We start from the raw sequence: 24,287 nt of genomic DNA on the forward strand, positions 1-24,287 counted from the left end.
ATAGCTTTAATTGGGAGTGTTGCCCCCTCCAACATGGCCGCCACGTCGACGCGGAGTAAGCCGGGCTGTAAAAAGTGCTATTTCCGTTATCTCGAGCCCTGACGACATGCCGCAGCTGCAAAATGAGCAACCGCTTTCTCCAAATCGCCAAAAAATCATGCGTAGATTCGGAGGAAATACCTTTCACAGGTAAGTTAAAATGGTTTATCGCTGATTTCAACATTAATGATGCTAGCTTGGGAGAAGGAGCAGCGGGAATCATTTGAAATGCTGTTTTCCTTGTTAGCAAGCTTTGTTTTTAGCCTTCATATGACAGCGAATCCCGCTTTTATGTTAACCTACGCGAACTGGTAGTTTATGAATATTTTATGAATATAGTTTTCCCCTGAGAATGGTTTTATGGTGCTAGCATCATTGGACATGCAACGTTTGTCTTGTTAGCTAGCTTTGTATTTGGCCTTCATGTGACAGCGAATCCCACTTTTACGTAGCGTACGTGAACTAGTATTTTATGAATGTAGTTTTCCCATGTGAAGTTGACAAATGTTTGTGTGGTTTTAAACAAGCAGATCCTGTGAGAAGATGAAGAGATTTACTTGCAACAGTATAAGCAAGAATATTTCCGAGTTTCCTGCATTAAAGGTTCCCTTTTTCCTCTGCTTGTCTTTATAGTCCGATTAAAAGTGGTCATGTTAACCTGCTCGTGTTTCATAGGCCTATTTGCCAGGTAACTACGATTATCACGTCTGTGATTTCGACACCATCGGAAAGTCTGAAGATCACGTCGACTTTAAGGCCACTTTTCGGATGGTCTTGTCATCGAAAGACGACATTCAGCGTTGGCTGAAATTGCACTCTGTCACCTGGAGGGTGGACCGAACGTACCCAACTAAGGGTCAGAAAGTTATTTTTAAGGTAACGTCGGCCATGTATGTACAGGAAGTATACTTTAGTTATACAAAAAGTGGCGGCCCGCCAGGCCTATAGAGCACTTTGTATTGTCTTTTAAGGTAGACTACAGGTGCCATTTTAACACAAGGCCACGAGGCCCTGAAAAAGTGCCTGGCAATAGCAGAAACACAGACTGTCCCGCCAAAATGAACGTGACGCTGCTTCGTACTCAAGTGAGCCGAGGCAGGCAGAGTCTGTGAGTATCATGATGCCAAAATGATTTAAAAGAGTCACTAACATTTTTGTCCATCTCAGAAGCGCGGACGGTCATCTGCCCACATTCCCGACAATGGTGAGCATCTGCAACGAGCATAACCACATCCTCCACGCAACCCGTGAAGCGGGACCTACGCCTGGTTTACATTTGAATGTGGTCAAATACGGTCTCGTGACTGGAGACGGGGACGGTTATGTGTACGCCGCAACAGACTGCTGCCCGACTATCGAGTGCTATTCCAGGTAATTTGAGATTCTTGCAAATGCGGGTGAATTTTTAGATTTTAAATTAATTTGTCTGACCAATGACAGTTGGCCAGAAGAACCAGGTTTGGAGGTAGCGGTAGAAGAAGTGAATCAGGATCCTCCAGAAGGTAATTACAACATTCACTAAGGGTGTAACGGTACATGTATTTGTATTGAATCGTTTCGGTACGTGGTGCTCGGTTCGGAACAGAGGTGTACCGAACCAGTTTCTGACGTAATGTAACCCTTACTTTTCAAGGCTGTGAGTCGATCGGGTTACAGTTTCTTTGTGTAGATTATATTTACTCCGTCTTCTCTACTATAATGAGGACCAACACGGTAGGACAGTATAACCAGAAACGTCAACGGCGCGAAAACATGGCCGCCGTGAAAGGCGGGCGTTAAAGTCAATCCACCAATCAGGTACGTGTTAAACGCGTCCCAGAAGCGCGACGCACGCGAAAAGAACGGCAGAGTTTATTATTTGACGCGAGACGCGACCCTCCTGCGTCAATACTACTACCGGTAGCTAGGATCGGGCAGACCGGAAGTCACTCGTGTAAAAATACGGTGGATCCGGTCGATTTTCAAACTAATATGCAATCGTAACCCACTTTTTGAGTCCATCAGATCTCTTCAGTTGTAGATTGGGGCACAGTTGACTTGTCTTTGTTGATTTACTGTTGTCTTCTCTGCTATAATAATAACCAACACGGCCCCGTGTTCAATACAAAACCCTCCTACCACAACAAAACATGTAGGAACTAAAGTTATACAACATAAAATATACAATATAAATGAATACTACATCAAGTGTAATGTCACATCCACTCAGTGGGTGGCAGTGCCACTAATTTTTAGTGTGTGCGCAGTATTTTTGAACAAAACGAGCACACAGCAAAGAGCTCTGGAGATATGAAAAGATTAGACAAGGAAATATGACGAAGCATATGTAGCATTTAGCTTTTGGCTTTGACTTTTAATACAGTGGGAGATGAGGAAAGACCAGACTGTTTACTTTTGCAGCGGAGAGCAGGAATTATTTTTTTCAGCGAGTGCCAAATATTGCCAACAGTTCTCCCGCTTTGTAAGTGTTACATTGGTAAACCAGCGAGCACTGTCAGCATCATATAAGGTGGCATACCAAGCTGCTCAGTGCAAAATAACCCCACACCATAGCAAAGGCGCTAATACTGCATGCAGCAAAAATAAATACTGTCCCTCTCTCCAATGACACTGTCCTTTTGTTGTGTTAATTTTTGTTTTTTTCGGTCTAATTGTTTGACTGATTGTCCTAATGAGTTAATATTGCTGATCAATTTGAATTTATTATTATTTATTGATTTTATTAAATTTTATTTTTCAGCATCAAACAGTCAAAAAATGTATCGAGTGTATTTTTATTTGGGCTATCAAGCGATTCAAATTTTTAATCGATTTAATTTCAGCTTAAAAATTATTTAATCGTAATTAATCCCAATTCAAACCATCTATAAAATATGACATATTTTTCTGTAAATTTTTCTGGGAATGGAAAGAAGACACAAGACGGATATATACATTCAACATACGGTACATAAGTACTGTATTTGTTTATTATAACAAAAAAACAAGATGGCATTTACATTAAAATTCTCTTAAAGCGATCCATGGATAGAAAGACTTGTACTTAAGATAAATGTCAGTACAAGTTACAGAAATTTTATATTAAAACCCCTCTTAATGTTTACGTTTGAATAAAATTTGTAAAATTTTCAATCAAAAAATAAACGGGTAGCCCACCATTGTTGATGTCAATAATTACACAATGCTCATGGGTGCTTAAGCCCATAAAATCAGTCGCACCCAAGCGCCAGCAGAGGGCGACAAAACTCCAAAAAACACAACAAGTTGGCATTGCACTGTGCTGTCATTTTAATCTGTTTGCGTGGGGCATGTGCGTTAATTGCGTCAAATATTTTCACGTGATTAATTTTTAAAAATTAATTACCGCCCGTTAACGCGATATTTTTGACGGCCCTAATTTTTACAGAATGGATGTTTTTTTTCCCTTTATTGTTAGTTGATCTATATTACATTTTAATTTAATATAAGAAAAGAACACAATGTTATGCATTCTAAGTTGATCTATATTACATTTTACTTTAATATTAGAAAGAACACAATGTTATGCAGAGTTGTACTTTTAATAATATGAATTTTATATACAAATGATACTACAGTATACTTACAGTGGTGGCAGAGAATTGGGGGGGGCGCGGAAGGTTTACGTCTTCGGGGGGACGTAACAGAAAATAATTGAGAAGCACTGGTGTAGGCTAATGTTCTTATTGTTGAAAGCACAAAGTTGTGTAATCAACAACTAGTCGATCGGGTCCGATCATGTCATTTTCAAAGTATCGGAATTGGCAAAAAATTATCGGTCATGCCTTTTTTTAATATATATATATATTTTAATTAAATCGTTTTCTAATTGTATTTAACGTTACAGACATAATATGATACACTCATCCAGAGGCTTTAGTGTAGGCTTAAGGTAGGGTTATCAAATGTATCCCGATAACGGCGGTAATTCATTCTTTTTAAAATGCATCACGTTAAAATATTTAATATAATTAATGCATGCACTGCACGACCCACTCACGCATTGTCGCGCTCAACCTGTAATGGCGCCGATTTACCTATATAGAGATAAAAGGCAGCGTAAAATGAGTAGAGTGAATTTTGGCAGCATTTGGAGCCTTTTTTTAATTGGCTAAAGCCTTACAATCCCTCTCCCTACGATTAGAAATATCATGGGAAGCAAGGTAGCAATTGATCTTTTTCTTAACACCTTATGTTATTTCCCAATGCAGAGAAGATATATCAATTGGTAGCACTAATGCACAGTCATGGTTCCACTTCCCATCATGCATTTGGCCATGGCTACAGTATCATTTACTGAAAGCTCAACAAATACACTAGATGGCAATATTTAGTCACAATATACAAAGTCACAAGTCTTTCTATCCGTGGATCCCTCTCACAGAAAGAATGTTAATAATGTAAATGCCATCTTGAGGATTTATTGTCATAATAAACAAATACAGTACTTATGTACTGTATGTTGAATACATATATATTCGTCCGAGTTTTATTCATTTTTTTCTTAATGCATTGCCAAAATGTATATGATCGGGAAAAATTATCGGGAATGATTGGAATTGAATCGGGAGCAAAAAAAAAATAATCGGATCGGGGAATATCGGGATCGGCAGATACTGAAACGATCGGATCGGGAGAAAAAAAAACATGATCGGAACAACCCTACATTTTCCTTTTCTTAATGTACCGAAAATGAACCGAACCGTGACCTCAAAACCGAGGTACGTACCGAACCGAGATTTTTGTGTACCGTTACACCCCTGCACATTTAACTCAAAGATCTGATGACTAATATTAGCGGGTGTTTATTTCCAGCGTCGCATCAAGCCGCCGCATTTGAATTTAATACCATGTGCCAGAAGCTGTCTGCTCTAGTCAAAAGCGACAAGTCCTTCACCGCCTCGGCCCAGGCTGCAGTGAAGGCCTTTAAAAAAATTGAAGGCGATCCATCTAAGATCGCCGCAGCCCTGCGTTCGTTTGCCCGCGAGCCATCGGCGAAATCCAGAGCCTTCTGCAGAAGCGCCCGACGCAAGTTACCCCTGTCCGCTGGACGCAAGTTAGCATCAGCTGGAAGACGGCACCGCCTCGCCGCCAGAACGCCTTCAAAGATCACTACCGTGCCCGACCATGTGTACAGTCAATAAGCAAGATTACCACTATCTAATATCCAAAATGATAAATGCAGGAAGTCAGTGAACAGTTACAACAAACATGAGTACTTTGCGAAAGTTTATGGAGTCTTGCATCAAGATTTCTATTGCAGCGGCTGTAAGGGGAATTATTTAGTCCACTAAAATTTGTGACCATCACTGTCTATTTGGACTAACATTTAACATCCAATGTGCAGTGGTATGACAAAGTATCTGAACCGTTCGGAATTTCTCACATTTCTGCATAAAATCATCAAATGTTGTCTGACTTTGTTAAAATCACACAGATGAAAAAAATGTGTTAAGTAAAACCACCCAAATATTCATAGGTTTTCATATTTTAATGAGGATAGTATGCAAACAATGACAGAAGGAGGTGAAAAATAAGTGAACCAACACGTTTAATATTTAGTGTCCCTCCCTTTTGGCAGCAATAACTTCAACCAGACGCTTCCTGTAGCTGCAGATCAGTCTAGCACATCGATCAGGAATGATCTTGGCCCATTCTTCTTGACAAAACTTCTTTAGTTCAGTCAGATTCCTCGGATGTCTGGCATGAATCGCTGTCTTTAGGTGATGCCACAGCATCTCAATGGGGTTCAAGTTTGGACTTTGACTTGGCCACTCCAGAACGTGTATTTTGTTTTTCTGAAACCATTCTGAAGTTGATTTACTTCGTTTTGGATCATTGTCTTGTTGGAGCATCCATCCTCTTGTTAAGTTTAACTGCCCGACAGACAAACTCAGGTTTTCCTGCAAAACATCCTGATACTTTTGAAATCATTCTTCCATTAATGATTCCAAGGTGTCCAGGCCCTGAACTAGCAAAATAGCCACAAATCATCATGCTCCCTCCACCATGCTTCACGGTGGGGATGAGGTGTTGATGTTGGTGAGCTGTTCCATTTTTCCTCCACACATGATGTTGTGTATTACTCCCAAATAATTCAACTTTGGTTTCATCGGTGCACAAAATATTTTGCCAAAAACTTCTGTGGAGTGTCCAAGTGCCTTTTCGCGAGCATTAAACGACCAACATTTTTTAGACAGCAGTGGCTTCCTCCGTGGAGTCCTCCCATGAAGACAATTCTTGGCCAGTTTTACGTATAGTTGATGTGTGCATATAGATATCAGACTGTGCCAGTGATTTCTGTAAGTGTTAAGCAGGCACGCACGAGTTCTTTTTTTATCTGAGTATTCTGCGCTGAACTCTTGGCGTCATCTTTGGTGGACGGCCACTCCTTTGGAGAGAAGCAACAATGCCAAACTCTCCATTGTAGACAACTTCTTTGACTGTCGATTGATGAACATCCAGACTTTTAGAGATGGTTTTGTATCCTTTCCCAGCTTTATACGAATCCACAGTCCTTGATGGCAGGTCTTCAGACAGCTCTTTTGACGGAGCCGCGATTCACATCAGACAATGCTTCTCTTTAGGACAAATCTTACTAGGTGTGTGTTTTATAATGCTTTGAACCACTCACCGGGGATTGGCACTGGACTTAAATTGTTTGGTAAAAATTGGTTTCAATTGCTCTTTAAGTCTTCTTAGGCAGAGGGTTCGCTTATTTTTCCCCTGTCTGTCATTGTTTGCATGCTATCATTAAAATATGAAAACCTATAGATGTTTGGGTGGTTTTAGTTGAAGCAGACTGTTTTTTCCATCTGTGTGATTTTGACAAAGACCAGATCTTATTTGACGGTGAATTTATGCAGAAATGTGAGAAATTTCAAAAGGTTCAGATAAGTTTTAATACCACAGTATATATTGAATGATCATGTTTTAGTGTGTCAGGGGTCACATTAGAAGCAACATTTTTATACTGGCAGCGATAGACGTCTGATCCGTTTGGACCGGGAGGGGGCTGGCCAGCCTTGACAGTCAAATGGGTTGGACATCTTTTTTTTTTTTTTTTCCAAAGACTGTCGAAGGTGGCACTTTGCTAAGCTGAAGCCTGAATTTATGACAAATTTTAAGGATGTAGTTGCTATTTAGTTGAACTCCATTAACGACAATATTAATACTGTCTGAAACCTCTCTGGCGCAAAATGGCTGACAAGGTCCGAATAGGTCAAAGTGTATATCAGAATGTAGTTTCATCTATGAGATTTACTGTTTTTGTTTTTTTTTCCTTGTCGGACCAAAGTATTTTTTGGTTTTCTAGGTGTGTAATATTAGTTTTGCCCAACGCGAGATTAACGAAGGACTGGGAAAGCACCAACAATAACAGGTATGTAAAAATAAAACTTGTTGCTTTTATGTAAAACAAAAAACAAATTTACTGCGACTTAGATCCGGCTTTCACTCGATGGCGGAGCACCCACACACATGGTTGCTAACTGTCGTATGCTATTGTTTAGCCACAACTGGATTCATTACCTTTTTACTCTTCATCATTCACACAGCCGCTGGAAACAGAAATGTCATTGAATCCATCTGCAGGCGACCATGATTTCACAACACCATGCGGGTGTGTGCTTGTCCTAATGGGGAAACTGTCTTTCTTAAAGCAAAAACACTGCAACTTTTTGTCCACTGATCAGAACTGAAAAGTTACCTAGTGTTGCTTCAAATAAACGACAGTACAAAATATTTGTTAAAATATAATCTCATGTACACATGCGTAAAGCAGTCAATTTTTATTTTTAGGCATCCATTTAGTTAAGGGCTGCCTTTGACTGTTGATTTCTCCTAAAAAGCATATCTACGGTAAGTATTTAGTCAACCACCAATTGTGCAAGTTCTACTACTAGACCTGTAATTGTCAACATGGGTAAACCTCAACCATGACAGACAGAATGTGGGGGAAAAAAACAGAAAATCAAATGGATTTTGAAGTAATTTATTTCCAAATTAGAGTGGAAAATAAGTATTTGGTCACCTACACAAACAAGCAAGATTTCTGACTGTCAAAGAGGTGTAACGAAGCTCTACTCGTTACCTGTATTAATGGAACTTGTTTTAACTCATTATCGGTATAAAAAACACCTGTCCACAACTTCAGTTAGTCACACTCCAAACTCCACTATGGCCAAGACCAAAGAGCTGTCGAGACACAAAATTGTAGACCTGCACCAGGCTGGGAAGACTGAATCTGCAATTGATAAAAAGCTTGGTGTAAAGAAATCAACTGTGGGAGCAATTATTAGAAAATGGAAGACATACAAGACTACTGATAATCTCCCTCGATCTCACCTCTTGGCATCAAAACGGTGAGCAAAAATCCCAGAACCACACGGGGGGGACCTAGTGAATGACCTACAGAGAGCTGGGACCACAGTAACAAAAGCTACTATCACTAACACAAAGCGCCGCCAGGGACTCAAATCCTGCACTGCCAGACGTGTCCCCCTGCTGAAGAAAGTACACGTCCAGGCCCGTCTGCGGTTCGCTAGAGAGCATATGGATGATCCAGAAGAGGACTGGGAGAATGTGTTATGGTCAGATGAAACCAAAATAGAACTTTTTGGTAGAAACACAGGTTCTCGTGTTTGGAGGAGAAAGAATACTGAATTGCATCCGAAGAACACCATACCCACTGTGAAGCAGGGGGTGGAAACGTCATGCTTTGGGGCTGTTTTTCTGCAAAGGGACCTGGACGACTGATCTGTGTAAAGGAAAGAATGAATGGGGCCATGTATCGAGAGATTTTGAGTGAAAATCTCCTTCCATCAGCAAGGGCATTGAAGATGAGACGTGGCTGGGTCTTTCAGCATGACAATGAGCCCAAACATACAGCCAGGGCAACAAAGGAGTGGCTTCGTAAGAAGCATTTCAAGGTCCTGGAGTGGCCTAGCCAGTCTCCAGATCTCAACCCCATAGAGGATCTGTGGAGGGAGTTGAAAGTCCGTGTTGCCCAACGACAGCCCCAAAACATCACTGCTGTAGAGATCTGCATGGAGGAATGGGCCAAAATACCAGCAAAAGTGTGTGAAAAGCTTGTGAAAACGTTTGACCTCCGTTATTGCTAACAAAGGGTAATTAACAAAATATTGAGATGAACTTTTGGTATTGACCAAATACGTATTTTCCACCATGATTTGCCCAAAAAATTCTTTAAAAATCAAACAATATGATTTTCTGGGGGGGGGTTCCCCACATTCTGTCTCTTATGGTTGAGGTTTACCCATGTTGACAATTACAGGCCTCTCTAATATTTGCAAGTGGGAGAACTTGCACAATTAGTGGTTGACTAAATACTTATTTGCCCCACTGTACATTGTAAACTATGGACGTCCGAACCATTTTGAACGGCAGGGGGCTGGGCTGCCCTCCCAGTCAAATGGACCGGAGCAACTCTTACTGTCAAAGAAAAAAAAAAAAAAAAGCCTGAAATAAAAATTGTTTTAAGAATTGTTCGAAAACTGAGTAACTAAAGTCTATTATAAAGTATGTACACTTGAGTAATACTTATCGAACATTTCTGACGCAAAATGGCCGACAAGGGCAACATTTATGAGATGACATTTATTCCCACTGGCTGAATGCGCGTATTAGAAATCTAGTTTTACGTAAGATATCTATTGTTTTGTCGCCTTTTTAAATATATATATCAATAAATATATTTCCTTGTATCGTAGTTTGCCCAACTAGAATGTGAAGAACGGCTGGAAAAGTATCACCAATTTGGCCAAATTTGAAAATTGTCCTATATGCATGTGTGATGCATCACTGGACAGTTTAAAATCTCAATTTTCTGGGGGAAGAAAGATTTTTAACAACCCCTTAACGCCGTATGTGGCGATTCGGCATCATACCGTTCCCGCTTTGAAAGCGGCCAAAATATCGTCTGCCTTTGTTCACTGCCGGTAGATTAATTGCAAACACATGCCTGGGAACCTTTTTCAAGCATTAGTTTCAGTCGGGTCCGACCAGAAACAACACCACTTCCTTTTCCGCACCGCGACATTCAAGATGAAAGTTACGTCGAACTCCTGCGCACCAACTTGACTAATTCGTCCAATTCATGGTAAGTCAGCTGAAATAAAAAATATGTACCGTCTTATTGTGTACTTGTGTTGCTAACACGATGAGATAGTTTCTTTGATGAGTATTTTTGAAGCTCTATGACGATTTTGGTTTGTAGCGTTTTCGCCACAGCCGGTGTTCCCGCCACCCCGCAAACGTAAATGCGTTGTTTGTCGCCGGTCTGCAACACTCGCACGCGTTTTATCTATAAACTATCACTCTCGTTATCATCTGTAAACATTACAAAAGTAACGTGTTGCATAAAAAAGGGCATTTGTAGTGATTATTTTTCTAAAGAACAAAAAAATGAACGCATCCTTTGTATGCAACGGTGCACACGTCACGTGTGCTTTTAGACACGTTTTATTTCTTTCACGTTTTATATCATTTGTAGACATAACAAACATAACGTGTTGCATAAACAATGTAATTGCTATTGATTTATTTCTCTAATGAAAAATGAACACAGCATGTGCTGCTAACTATCAAACAGAAGTATACGTATGTTGATGGTAAGCCTGTCGCAATATGCAATAATTCCATTTATCGCACGGTAATTAAAAATGAAGGCGAAAATTTTTCAGCTGCGATTTATCGCCTCGCGTGCACCTGCGTGCCCGTGTGCTGCTGACGTGCTTTTAAAAGTTCGGCTTCCTTGTTACTAACTACGCAAAATGCATTTTAGTTCTGTTTTTGGTTTAGTGCAGTTTAAGTTTAGTGCAGGTGGAGAAAGAAAAAAAAAAAGGTGACGCTTACCATTGAAATGAAGTAGGGCTGTCCCAAACGACTAATTTTCTCCCGATTAGTCAGCCGACTATTTTTATGATTAGTCGACTAATCTAATAATTAAAAAAAATATATTTTTTTGTTTTTTGTTTTCTAATTTAGCAATGAAATTTTTGTTGACGCTTATCAATTCACAAAAAAACATATTGGAACACTTAAATTATTTATTAAAGTACAAATAAACTCGTAAATAACAATAATAAATCACAAATAAACAATGAGTTCAAATGCTGATAGAATTAACTAGTGTATCATCCCGATTGAAAAGATGGTCTCTTAAACTGATGGTTTACAACTTTTATTCCATCCTTGATGTAATCACACTGTAAAAGCTACGGTGCACACAAATAAAACAACACAATTAGAAATTAACGAAAACTTTTCACCTTTTTCCTTTTAAACCTTATTTATATATCAATAAATTGCCTATATGAATTGCCTTTACCTTAATTTATTACCAATTAACAATCTCTCCCTTAAGTGCAATCACTGTATGTACTGTATATATTTATGACCTTTTAACCTTATATAATTTTCTATACCATAAAATAAACCATAACATGAAATAAACCTTTCAGTTAGCATTAAGAACAATACTAATAGCACTTATAGGCCCATTGTCAATGAAACATTATTATTTAGTAAGGCGACAGCACCCTCTGGTGTACAAAAAATGAAAAGAAAAAAAAAACTGGGTTACGGCGCTTGAGGTGTTTATTCACGGCCTGCGTGCAGCCAAGCTTGGCATTGAAGAGACAGGACGGAAGAGTGTACGCTCCTTTGTTTCTTTGAAATAAGTCAATGTTTTGGACACTCTGGTGCGCTTTTTTGGCTTTGTGCCGCTTTCCCCACTTGCATACAGAGCATCTGACATTCTGAACTTTCCGCGCATATATTTTTTTAACCCTTCATCAACCGTCGACGGGATGTTGTGCTCGTCGACGGATTTACGTCATCAATGACGTCGACTATGTCGACTAGTCGGGACAGCTCTATTTAAGAGTAAACATTTATTGCATTTAAATGGGTGTACATGATCTATTAATATATACTGTATTCTCACAGTGTTGTTGTAAAAAAAAAATTCTAATTGGGGGGGTGCAATAATATCGCATATCGCAATAATTTATGAAATTATCGCACACTAAAATTTGTTATCGCGACAGGCCTAGTTGATGGTTTTCAACACATTTTATATTGAAATTATAACCGTAATTTCTGTTCCTTATTGTTCTGCAGAAATACAAATGAATGCAGCGGCTTTTTTACGCTAAGCAAGCACATCTGACCAAAACTGATGATGAGAGTGCTCTCAGTGAAAGGGCAGATGCTGATGGGCCGCCTCATCCACCTCCAACCACCAGTGCTGCACCTGCAAGAGCTACTACATCAAAAAGAAACAGGATACCTTGGAGAACTGAAAAACAGCAGAACTCTGCAAAACTTGTTCATGCTGTACTGGTCCAGTGTAACTCGAATTCCGATAGTAGCAGATGCCATGACCCGAGACAGATGGTAAGAAATAACACTTCATTTATGTGACAACATGGCACCCAACAAAGATTTACAAAATTAGATTACTAATTGACACACTTCTCCCCAAATTTCAAGCTCTCCCAAATGTTGTGTGTAGATGAACAAATGGTTCAAGGTCAGATTGAGCTGAAAACAATACATCCCCTAAAAGCCATACAAATGGGGATACAGATATTTTTGTGCTTTGCAACACAAGAGGTCTGGTGCACTCATTTGATGTATTCACAGGGAAAATAGATCCGATACTGAGCCAACCAGACATAGGAGCCAGTGGTAACATTGTGCCAAACAGTGTTGTTAATAACGGCGTTACAATATAACGGCGTTACTAACGGCGTTATTTTTTTCAGTAGTGGGTAATCTAATTAATTCCTTTTCACATCTTGGCAACGCCGTTACAGTTACTGAAGACGGAAAGGCATGCGTTACTATATTGGTCGAAAAGTCTGAGGGAGACGGACTCTCCGAGACGACAGAGCAGAGCAGGAGTAGGGAGGAGGCAAGAAAGTTGTGACGCCGAGCAAACGCGATGCTAGGTAGCTCCAATAATACATGTTGTAGCTGATAGCCTACAAACTACGCCCGCATGTTATGGTAGACATGGTAGATATCACATGTACTGTACATAGATATAACTAGATGCAAAATGACAGACGTGGCACTAAATGAGTTAGTAGACAGCCGCCATCTTAAAGCAGTAGACTTTTTAGGACGGCTCTGTTGTAGAGAACCTTCCTAGCGAACCTAAGTAACTTTTTATCTAAAATACATCTAAATCGGCAAAATCTTGGCTTGAATATCTTTAAATGATGAAACAGTTTTAAAACTTTCATATGTCGAAAGTAGAGAGAAGGGAACTAATGCAATAATTGGAGCAATTTTAACAACTTTTAACAGTTGATTCAGGGTAAAGGGTAAATTAGGGTAAAGAATTGGGCTCGGGCCAATTGTACCAAAAACCTTCACAAAAAACTTCACATAGTGTAGCCAATGTTTTTTTTTTGTTGTTTTTTTTTTTGTTTTTTTGTTGTTTTTTTTTTGAGGGGAAAAAAAAAAAGTAATTATCACCAATTACTTTGCCAAGTAACTAATTACTCTTATATTCAGGTAATTGAGTTACTAAGGCAATTACTTTTTGGGAGAAGTAATTTGTAACTATAATTAATTACTTTTTTCAGTAAGATTAACAACACTGGTGCCGAATGCCCAAAATGTGCAGCAACGTTGCAAACTCCCAAATTGTAAGGGGCAGAGCGAGCGTTTTCAAATGTGAAAAGTGCAATGTACATCTGTGCTTAAACAGAAACAATAATTTCACTAGCAGTGAAAAAAGATGTATCAATAAAAGTGTGTTCAGACCTGAGATGGGAACATGTGCCGTTTTTGCCATTTGTTTTACTTAATTGCCTGTTGTCGCTAATTGGCATCATACCTAAATGTATGCCTATTTTATGGGCTATATTCAAATTATCACTTTCAACTTAATTTAGCATCTATTTGAAGGTAAAAACACACCCAAAACATTTTTTTTATTATTGGAAATAAATTTAGGCATTAAGGGGTTTTAACAGGAGGGCTTTTTTTTTTTTTTTTTTTTTTTTTTTTTTTTTTTATATAAACAGCAAAACCCTATAATATAACAAGGGTCGCGATGCAGAATTTGCAGACATCAAGGAGTGGTCGAGATATTCATTTTTATGTATTTACCCTTTAAAATGTTTTTTTTTTTTTTTTTTCCAAAATTATTTTGGATCAGTTATTTATTATCTAAAATATTGGGGAAAATGCGACACGAACGAAAAAAAAAATAAAGTGATTGTTATGAGGTAGATATCTGTGACTTTTTACAGACGCTAATTTTTTCATTGTGACGTAATTTGTTTAAAATACGCAAGTGAATAATTTTTAAAGTCGTTTCTTTTTTTTTTATAAACATTAAACATCAATTCATGATTCTAAGCTAAAAATGACATACATTTTGAATAATAAATACGATTATATACCTTGTTTTTATGGCTAGGTTGAAACAAAAGCGGTTGCGCGACGTCTGTAAACGGGTAAAACGGACAAATTAAAAATAGTTTGGGGACTTAATACGCCATGAATCTGCCATGGCAGCATTTAGACATATCGTTCTATCAAACACAATAGTTCTTTTGGCTTTAAGTGTTTTCCGCCATATATTGAGTGTCTTTTTTTTTTTTTTTAATGACCACGTATAACAAGCCCGAATATTACAATAGTATAACAAAGTATTAAATAAGACCCATGATGACTATTTGTTAAATTATAAAAAGGCAAAATTGGATATCCAAGTGTCATGTTATTAAACAACATGTATTAAAAATTGATTAATTTGTCGAATTATAACAAGGCATACAAGAATGAAAATAATTCTATGCCATGTGTAGAAAGTAATGACCATGTATAGTATGGTAAGGTATAATTTTACACCATGAATAGTAAACAATAACCATGTATAGCAAGGCACAAAATAATGACCATTCACAGTAAGGCATAATTTTACACCGTTTAAGAAATAATGACCTTTTATAGCAAGGCATAATTTTACACTTTGTACAGTAAATAATGACCATGTATAGCAAGGCACAAAATAATGAATATTTACAGCTGGGTGTAGTTTTATACCATGTATAATAAGTAATGACCATGTATAGTAAAGTATAATTTTACACCATGAATAGTAAAAAATAACTATGTATAGCGAAGCACAAAATAATGACTCTTTATAGTATAGTATGGTATAGTATAGTATAGTATACGAAGGTATAATTTTACACCATGCAGAGTGAGAAATGGCCATGTACAACAAGGCATAATTTTACACTTTGTATAGTAAATAATAACCATGTATAGTAAGGCACAAAATGACCATTAATAGCAGAGTGTAGTTTTATACCATGTATATTAAGTAATGAACATGTATAGTATAGTAAGGTATAATTTTACATAATGAATATTAAAAAAAACATGCATATTCAGGCATAATTTTACCCAATGAATAGTAAACAATAACCATGTATATAAGGCACAAAATAATGACTATTTATATTAGGGTATAATTTTACACCATGTATAATAAATAACGACATGTATAACAAGGCATAATTTTACACCATTGATAGTAAATAATGACCAAGGCACAAAATAATGACCACGTATAGTGAGGTATAAGTTTACACCATGTATAAATAATAGTGCTTGCTGCAACGATTATTAGATGAACTCGAGTATTCGATTAGGAAAAAAAGATTCAAATTAAATTTTGCTGCTTCGAGTAGTCGTTTAATTAAAGTGGCATTGTCATGGTTTGTTTTTGAAAGTGTTTGCATTTAGTTTCATTGATTTGGGTGGATACACTGCCCTCTAGTCTGCCTCATTTTACATGGCCAAATCCAGCTGCTCCCTGTTAAGACCAACATAAGCTAGGTTTTTGTTTGAGCTAATGTTGTGTCTGAACCATTTAAGAGCATTGTAAAAAAAAAAAAAAAAAAAAAAAGTATTTTATTGCATTTAAGTTAGTGGACTTTTGCTATGTAGGTTAGCCAATTGTTCTTTAGATGTACATATGTAGATCCTTATTTTTTTCCATATCATTTGAGGCCCAGCTCAGGTATTTAAATTTTTTCATGTTTATCCGAGTACTTGATTATTCGAACTAACTAGTTCCTCTATTAATCAACTACTAAAATAATCGATAGCTGCAGCCCTAGGGTGTTATCAAGCGTAATGAGTTTTTTAGGTAAGAAATAAGATTTTTTTTCCCCATAAGATCTAGAAGTTTTTGAGTGAAAACAGTAAAAAAAAAAAAAAAAAAAAAAAAAATTTTTTTTTGTAGTCATTTCTGAGATGTAATTGTTGGCTGTTTTTAACAATTTACATCGAAAATAAAGAAATTGATTGACTGAAAATGGTTCAATATTAGATGAAATGTCTTTTCTCGTGTATATTCAGAATTGCTCCTTACCTTAAATTGTTTTATCCAATTACTCGATTACTCAATTGAATTTTCAGTCAAATACTCGATTGCTAAAATATTCGATAGCTGCAGCCCTAGTAAATAATGATTATTTAAAGTAAGGTATAATTTTACACCATGTATAGTAAACAATAACTATGTCTAGCAAGACAAAACAATCATCATTCATAGCAGGGTGTAGTTTCATACCATGTATAATAAATAATGACCATGTCTAGTAAATAATGAACATTAATATCAGGCTGTAAAAAGACCATATATAACCATGGATAACAAGTCTTCTGTTTTTTTCCTATTTGCAGCTAACCACTGCGCTTCTGGGTAAACATCCTGAAGAATCCTCAGTTTGTCTTCGACATGGACAAAAGTCCGCACCTGGATGGCAGCTTGTCTGTTATCGCTCAGGCCTTCATGGACTCCTTCTTCCTCAGCGACACGCAGCTGGGCAAGGTAAGGTTCATTCCCATTCGGCTCGGGCGCCCGCCTCCTCACACTGGTTTCTCTGCCTAGCACACGCCCACCAACAAGCTGCTGTACGCCAAAGACATTCCAAAGTACAAGCAGGAAGTCAAAGAGTACTACCGGCTGGTCGCGGAGCAGCCGGCCATCACGCGCGCCGAGTTTGAGGACTTCTTCCGCGAAGAGTCAAAGGTCATTGGATACGAGACTATGTTTCAAGGACATCCGAGTGAACTTATGGGTGTTTTCATCTTTTAGAAGCACGAGACCGAGTTCAATGAAGGAGCGGCGCTGAAGGAACGCTACAAGATAATCCAGCGATACTTTCCAGAGGTCAATATTGTTGCAATAGCTTTTCGCACCACAAATTAAGCATTCATTAGAGCAGCAGGGTCGAGAACGAAAAGTGGTATTTGCCATGTGGCAAAATGAATTTTGCCATGTGGCATATTTTTTTTGGGCCATGTGGCAAAATTGATTTTGCCATGTGGCATTATTTTTTTAGCCATATGGCACAATTGATTTTGGCATGTGGCATTTTTTTTTCCATGTGGCATTTTTGGGGTTATGTGGCACAATTGTTTATGGCATGCGGCATTTCTTTTTTTAGCCATGTGGCAAAATTGGTTTTTCCATGTGGCATTATTTTATTTTAGCCATATGGAAAAATTGATTTTGGCATGTGGCTTTTTTTTTTTTTTGCTATGTGGCCTTTTTTTTTTTTAGCCATGTGGTGATTTTGGCATGTGGCTTTTTTAGTTTGTTTTATTTTTACCCACGTGGCACAATTGATTTTGGCACGTGGCGTTTCTTTTTCCATGTGGCATTTTGTTCGCCATTTGGCAAAATTGGTTTTTCCATGTGGCATTTTTTTTTACCCATGTGGCATTTTTGGGGTTATGTGGCATTTTTTTATTAGCCATGTGGCATAATTGATTTTGGCATGTGGCATTTGTTTTTTACCCATGTGGCATTTTTGGGGTTATGTGGCAAAATTGATTTTGGCATGTGGCATTTTTTTATTAGCCATGTGGCAAAATTGATTTTCATATGAGGTAAAATTTTCCTACATCGCAAAAAAAATGCCATATGGCAAAATCCATTTTGCCACATAGTAAAATCTAATTTTGACACATGGGGAAAAAAATGCCACATGGCAAAATCCATTTTGCCGCATGGGAAGAATATGCAACAGGACAAAATCTATTTTGCCACATACCAAATACCACTTTTGGTTCTTGCTGTCTCTCAGATTGCGGTGTCTTGACCCACCCTTTATTCTTTCGTTGCAGGTGGAGGCGGAGCTGGAGCATATTGGCCTCCTGGGGGAGGGGCTAAGGAAGGGGAGGGACCTCTTCGAGGGGATGAAGAGCTGCCCCTGGAGTACAGAAGGAGTGTTGTAACTCAAGACAAAATGGGATGACTCCTATTTCTCTGGCCAAGATAAATACAAAATGCTTGTAAAATGTTTGTTCAACTTGGATGGTGCAGGTGCAGTTGACATTCAATGCTAAAGAATGTAAACACTGTTGACAAACGGCGGGCAACTGATGTAAATATATATTGCTCACCAGTATAACTGTTCACTCAGAGTTGTGTGTTTTGCCATGATGTCACTTTGGATGTTTCTGTGTGCTCTACCACCAATGTGGCCAAATAAACTGATTAAGGAGTGAGTGTTTCTTTCCAACGCGCAGCCAGTGTTGGAAAATACTCTCAGGTTTTGGTGGTGTTTAAGTGACTGTGACGGCATGTTACCCCTGTGCAAAAATAGTACGGACTGGTGGCCACCAGGATTTAAAAAAAAAACTTTTCAAATGTGAATCATGCTGTGTTGCGTTTCAATCAGAAAAGACTGACAAATAAAATACTTTTGCTATGATCATGTGCATATTTTTTTTCATCCACGACCCACTTATACTACATAAGTATTGGAAGCTAGTCTTTAACGGTTTCGAGTTGGTGCACCAAGATAAAAAAAATCATTGAGTATCTTTACCCTAGCCGACAGCTGCCGCAACCTAGACGAAGACTAATAGCTTGCAAGCTAGTCAATAATGCAAGCGCACCTCTTACATCTTGCTCCTTATAAAATGTATTGAAATTGGGCTTGGGTAACCTACATGAAGCACTGGTTTTAATATCTTTTTTTTTTTAAACATAAATTTGGTAAAGTAAAATGTATCAGGTAGTACTATTTACGCCTAAATTTACGTTTTCCTCGTGACATCAAAAATGAAGGTCTGTGCTGCTTGTATAAAAGACAAAAGCAGAGTTGAGTGCTTCTCTACTATGAAATTTAGGTAGCTCTTAACTCTTAACTCTTAACTCTGGGTGTTTGTTTGCCAGTGGTACACATATATATATATATATTTATATATATACACACACACACACACACTTTTTTTTTTTAAATGCAAACTGCAATCAGCCAGCCTACGTTATTATTTGGGTGAGACAATTGCCAAACCTAACTGGACTTGAACCTGGGGAATGCGCTCCTTGCGCTCCTTGCGCTCCTTGCGCTCCTTGCGCTCCTTGCGCTCCTTGCGCTCCTTGCGCTCCTTGCGCTCCTTGCGCTCCTTGCGCTCCTTGCGCTCCTTGCGCTCCTTGCGCTCCTTGCGCTCCTTGCGCTCCTTGCGCTCCTTGCGCTCCTTGCGCTCCTTGCGCTCCTTGCGCTCCTTGCGCTCCTTGCGCTCCTTGCGCTCCTTGCGCTCCTTGCGCTCCTTGCGCTCCTTGCGCTCCTTGCGCTCCTTGCGCTCCTTGCGCTCCTTGCGCTCCTTGCGCTCCTTGCGCTCCTTGCGCTCCTTGCGCTCCTTGCGCTCCTTGCGCTCCTTGCGCTCCTTGCGCTCCTTGCGCTCCTTGCGCTCCTTGCGCTCCTTGCGCTCCTTGCGCTCCTTGCGCTCCTTGCGCTCCTTGCGCTCCTTGCGCTCCTTGCGCTCCTTGCGCTCCTTGCGCTCCTTGCGCTCCTTGCGCTCCTTGCGCTCCTTGCGCTCCTTGCGCTCCTTGCGCTCCTTGCGCTCCTTGCGCTCCTTGCGCTCCTTGCGCTCCTTGCGCTCCTTGCGCTCCTTGCGCTCCTTGCGCTCCTTGCGCTCCTTGCGCTCCTTGCGCTCCTTGCGCTCCTTGCGCTCCTTGCGCTCCTTGCGCTCCTTGCGCTCCTTGCGCTCCTTGCGCTCCTTGCGCTCCTTGCGCTCCTTGCGCTCCTTGCGCTCCTTGCGCTCCTTGCGCTCCTTGCGCTCCTTGCGCTCCTTGCGCTCCTTGCGCTCCTTGCGCTCCTTGCGCTCCTTGCGCTCCTTGCGCTCCTTGCGCTCCTTGCGCTCCTTGCGCTCCTTGCGCTCCTTGCGCTCCTTGCGCTCCTTGCGCTCCTTGCGCTCCTTGCGCTCCTTGCGCTCCTTGCGCTCCTTGCGCTCCTTGCGCTCCTTGCGCTCCTTGCGCTCCTTGCGCTCCTTGCGCTCCTTGCGCTCCTTGCGCTCCTTGCGCTCCTTGCGCTCCTTGCGCTCCTTGCGCTCCTTGCGCTCCTTGCGCTCCTTGCGCTCCTTGCGCTCCTTGCGCTCCTTGCGCTCCTTGCGCTCCTTGCGCTCCTTGCGCTCCTTGCGGATATTCTGTTCAAGCCCAGTTGTTCATGGTTATACTTGAACCCAGTCACTATTGCTTTCAAGCCTTCTGTGCTATCACTGCTCCATCCAGCTGTTGGAATTCACTCTTTGGAACTTGTATTTGTCCTCTGTTCTAAAACCAGGAAAACAAAAGCAGACACAATGTTTGAACCCACTGACTCTGGATTCAAGTCCAGTGAAACTACCCCTGGACCAACCAGCCAGTGAGAATCACTGCTCAGAACCTCTATGTCCACTATTTAAACCACAGAATGGAGTATTACACCAGGAAAAGTACATTCTGAGAAGATGTGATTTGAACCAGCTCACTCTGGGGGATAGTCCAATGTCCTACGACTGTACCAGGCTGAGATGCTTCTGCCAGGCACTTGCTCCGAGATACTGCTAAAACAGCCGCATCAAGACTAGTGGCGCCCATCCAATTCCACAGTGGGTGCTGGCTTTCAGTCCAACAAAACATCTTTTCACCAATTCGGTGTAATCAATTGGCAGGCAGGTGCTGCTTCTGTAATTTTTGTTTAGCAGGAACGTCATTGAATTGCCTGTACTAAATTGATATACCCTTAAGAACCTACTCAGATACCCCAGGTTTAGACTACAGGGACAAGAAAACCATAAGTGAACATGCTCACTTTGGGTTTTGCCTCATTTTTAAACATATTTGTGACAAACATGCCTCATATAGACATTTGACAAAATTCAACAGATACGTACGTTTCAATGGTCACTAATGTTTCAAAACGATATAGGCACAGGCCAACAATTAATAAAATGGCAGCCACGTCTAGTGTTGCAACAACATTCACATCCAAACAGGTAAACTTAGCCAAATTTTTGTACAGGAGCTTTCCCAACTTTTAGGTTCTTAACCCCTTAACAAGCTCTGATACTCATGAGGAGCATGCCATTGGAATCTCATATCAGCCCATGCATTTAAGGCAATAGTTCATAGATTTTCCAATGCTGGCAGTGCATTGGAAAATAAACCACACCTTGATCAGTTTATTGGGTCACATTAACAGCCATCAGTGATCACAGAAATTCTCAGTTACATAGTTTCGTGAACATTTCAGGTAGGGAGTGAACCACGCTAAGCCAGACAGTTGCTAACCGTCATATGAATTCAGTTGTGGCCAAACAATAGCATTACAGTGATACCTGAGCTCACAAACTTTTCACCTCAAGAACATTAAATTCACGAGCATATAGTCTCTGCTGCTGAACTAGTTTTCGGCGGACGAACCAAACCACGTGGTCGAACAGCGCCACGAGAAGCTGACGCACACGCTCACAGCGTCCCAGTTCATCCTCTCCCTTTCGTTGAGTGCGGACGTGGTTTGTGTTTGATAGACATTTTGGACCATATTGAGTGTACTTTTGCTATTATGGGACCAAAAAAAGACCCCACCACAGGCTAGTGTTAAGCCTAAGACATTAAAGAAAATAAGGTATATTTTTGCGTAGTTTTAAGGCTTATTTAATAGAAAATTATTTTTTATGGGGACCTGGGAACGGATTATACTCATTTTAATGGTTTCTTATGGGAAATGTTCGGAAGACTAACTTTTCGCCTTACACACACTTTCTGGGAACCAATTATGTTCGTGAGCTGAGGTATCACTGTACTTTTTTTTACTATTCATCCTTTACACAGCTGCTGGATTGAGGTCAAATCCATCTGCAGGCAACTGGGAGATCATAATTTTATGACACTGCGCAAGTGCGCTCGCTGGTTCCCATGGAAAACAGTCAAGGATCAATGGAAGTCAGTCAAGGATAAAACTACTGCTTTTGGCCATCGTCATACCTAAAATCAACCAAAAATGAAAAAAGTTACAGTAAAATTTTCATGGGAGAAGGTCATTTAAAAAAAAAAAAAAAAAAATGCATCAGCTGCAAATAATTGTTTTTAAATGTAGAAAATGCATTTTAATTAGGGAATAAATGTACAAAATGCACAGTTGAATCAACGTTAACAGTAGAAAGATTAGTAGAAATCTGCTTGGAGATGGGTCTTCCTGTAGTTTTACAGGTTAGCAAGTTCAAACAATTTTATGTTATGTCAACTCGGATGCAGGTTGGACTTAGTTGCAAAATTATGGGTGTGTTCCCCACCTTCGCAACTAACGTCTTTTTACATTAAAGTGGCTGCTGCTGGCCAAAAAAAACCTTACATTCCTCCTCTTCAAAGGAAGCGTAGGCATGTCGACATGTAGCTCTTTCGGGATTGTGTGAATGTGGGGGTTCCAGTCATCAGCCGATCAAACGTGGGTTTGAAGGGGGGGGGATGGACCAGCACATTCAGCAAATGAAAAGGGGTAAATGTAAGCCTGAACATAATATTTCTACCCTTACAACTTATGGGTAGACAATTTAAATTACCTATCTAATATATAACTGAACTCATAATGCAAATAAGGTTGGTGGGGACAATTTGAGCATCCTTAAAAGTCGGTGGTGTTATGTCCCTACTGTCCCTATGCAAACCTACACCCTTGTGTATGATTAATCTATTAGCTGCCACTGACAACTAAAGACATCCAACTCCTTGACTGGGAGGCCTGGCCAGTCGCCTCCTGGTCAAAACAGCTTGGATGTCCATCGTTGTCAAGTGCACTAAAACATGCTATGCGTGCCATGACATTTCCCATCCTCGTCAATGACTTGTATACGTGGTTTGACGACATGCTCAATGTGCATTTAATAATGCAGTTAAACAAACATGAGAATGGCACCAAATGATGCTAAACTGATTGGATATCAAGCCCCGTCAATAGCCCTGAAAGATATTCAAAAGCCGTACAAGCTCAAATGAATCAGATTTGTCAATTTATGAGGACCCGGAGTAGCATTTTCAAAAATGCACAACTACAGAAAAAAAAAAAAAATAAAAAAAAACTGATTTTCATCGCTCAAGGTTTCATTTTGTATACATTTTATATTCCTACATTCATTTGTATTGTATCATTTCTATATTTCCATAGCCAAGTATTTATTTCTGCTTTTTGAGATTTCACTGCAGCGTCATTGATCAAGTCAATAAGTTGAAAAATTACCACCTACTGAGAATCTCATTCCTCCTGGCAAACAAATAGGTAAATATTTTTTTTTTTTAAATGCCATTTTTGGGGAACAAAAAAAAATCCTAGTCTTTTTAAGATGGGACAATATTGGAATAAAATATTCAAAAATGAACATTCTAATGACGTTTTCCATTTATTTAACATTGATTAACTATGAAGGACCAGGAGTGCCAAAGGCTTTTTAGCAGTTCTATTTTTCCAATCAAAATGGAAAGACTTTATATTTGACAAAATTCATTTTATTGAGAGTAAGGCTTTTGAATACTCAATCTAAAACACCAACATTTACAGTCAGGATGTGCTTTCAGCGACTCCTCTGGTCTCCCAACATCTAATGTCACTCAGGTCGACTGCAGAAAACATCCACTTTTTATGCTTTGCAAGGAATTGCTGATCTTCGTGTCTCTGCAAAGTATCACCAGTCCTATTGAAACAACAATGTCAATTACGCATATACTGTATAGACGTGTTGATCAAACTACAAGCTCAACATTTCCTGGATTGCTGCCGTGACATCGCGCTTTGAGTCATTGGAGACTGACAGACGGTCTGTCACTTGTCCGGCTTGAGGCTGGCAGCTTGGATGTGCTCAATCTGCTTTTGGGCCAACACTCCTGGAAACATACGCAT

General features: G+C 39.6%; 2 protein-coding genes across 4 annotated transcripts; one reads left to right on the forward strand and one right to left on the reverse strand.

Annotated features, from left to right (window-relative positions):
• Positions 1-664: 664 nt before the first annotated feature.
• Positions 665-18,800, forward strand: LOC130928441 (plexin-C1-like). Of its 3 annotated transcripts, none has more exons than XR_009066686.1 (6): positions 665-915; positions 1,011-1,147; positions 1,207-1,410; positions 1,480-1,541; positions 4,873-10,177; positions 12,202-12,464. XR_009066686.1 is itself a non-coding variant. In XM_057855038.1 (6 exons), the coding sequence occupies exons 3-6, from the start codon at positions 16,856-16,858 to the stop codon at positions 18,358-18,360; spliced, it is 420 nt and encodes a 139-aa protein (XP_057711021.1). In that variant the 5' UTR covers positions 5,199-10,177; positions 12,202-12,477; positions 16,801-16,855; the 3' UTR covers positions 18,361-18,800. The 3 variants fall into 3 exon arrangements, 1 of the variants encoding a protein (XP_057711021.1); XR_009066687.1 differs by having other exon boundaries at positions 773-915; positions 1,015-1,147; XM_057855038.1 differs by lacking the exons at positions 665-915; positions 1,011-1,147; positions 1,207-1,410; positions 1,480-1,541 and adding exons at positions 16,801-16,948; positions 17,009-17,149; positions 17,216-17,290; positions 18,250-18,800 and having other exon boundaries at positions 5,199-10,177; positions 12,202-12,477.
• Positions 18,801-19,401: 601 nt separating this feature from the next.
• Positions 19,402-20,992, reverse strand: LOC130927950 (trichohyalin-like). Its single transcript, XM_057854099.1, has 4 exons — positions 20,884-20,992; positions 20,734-20,809; positions 20,659-20,686; positions 19,402-20,559 (listed from the first exon to the last, which is right to left on the reverse strand). Exons 1-4 carry the CDS (start codon positions 20,990-20,992, stop codon positions 19,402-19,404), a joined length of 1,371 nt encoding a protein of 456 aa, XP_057710082.1.
• Between the last annotated feature and the right edge of the window lie 3,295 nt (positions 20,993-24,287).

The sequence above is a fragment of the Corythoichthys intestinalis genome, chromosome 13 (genome assembly GCF_030265065.1).
Source record: "Corythoichthys intestinalis isolate RoL2023-P3 chromosome 13, ASM3026506v1, whole genome shotgun sequence".
In the NCBI taxonomy this organism is placed as follows: domain Eukaryota; kingdom Metazoa; phylum Chordata; class Actinopteri; order Syngnathiformes; family Syngnathidae; genus Corythoichthys; species Corythoichthys intestinalis.

What these genes read in the sequence shown, in the direction of transcription:
- LOC130928441 (XM_057855038.1), top strand. Translation starts at nt 16,856, where the DNA reads ATGGACAAAAGTCCGCACCTGGATGGCAGCTTGTCTGTTATCGCTCAG. An exon ending in TCTTCCGCGAAGAGTCAAAG is followed by an intron (nt 17,150 to 17,215) that starts GTCATTGGATAC and finishes TTCATCTTTTAG; the next exon opens with AAGCACGAGACCGAGTTCAA. An exon ending in TCCAGCGATACTTTCCAGAG is followed by an intron (nt 17,291 to 18,249) that starts GTCAATATTGTT and finishes CTTTCGTTGCAG; the next exon opens with GTGGAGGCGGAGCTGGAGCA.
- LOC130927950 (XM_057854099.1), bottom strand. Translation starts at nt 20,992, where the DNA reads ATGGGCGCCACTAGTCTTGATGCGGCTGTTTTAGCAGTATCTCGGAGC. An exon ending in TCACTGGACTTGAATCCAGA is followed by an intron (nt 20,687 to 20,733) that starts GTCAGTGGGTTC and finishes TCCTGGTTTTAG; the next exon opens with AACAGAGGACAAATACAAGT. An exon ending in ACAAATACAAGTTCCAAAGA is followed by an intron (nt 20,560 to 20,658) that starts GTGAATTCCAAC and finishes GGGCTTGAACAG; the next exon opens with AATATCCGCAAGGAGCGCAA.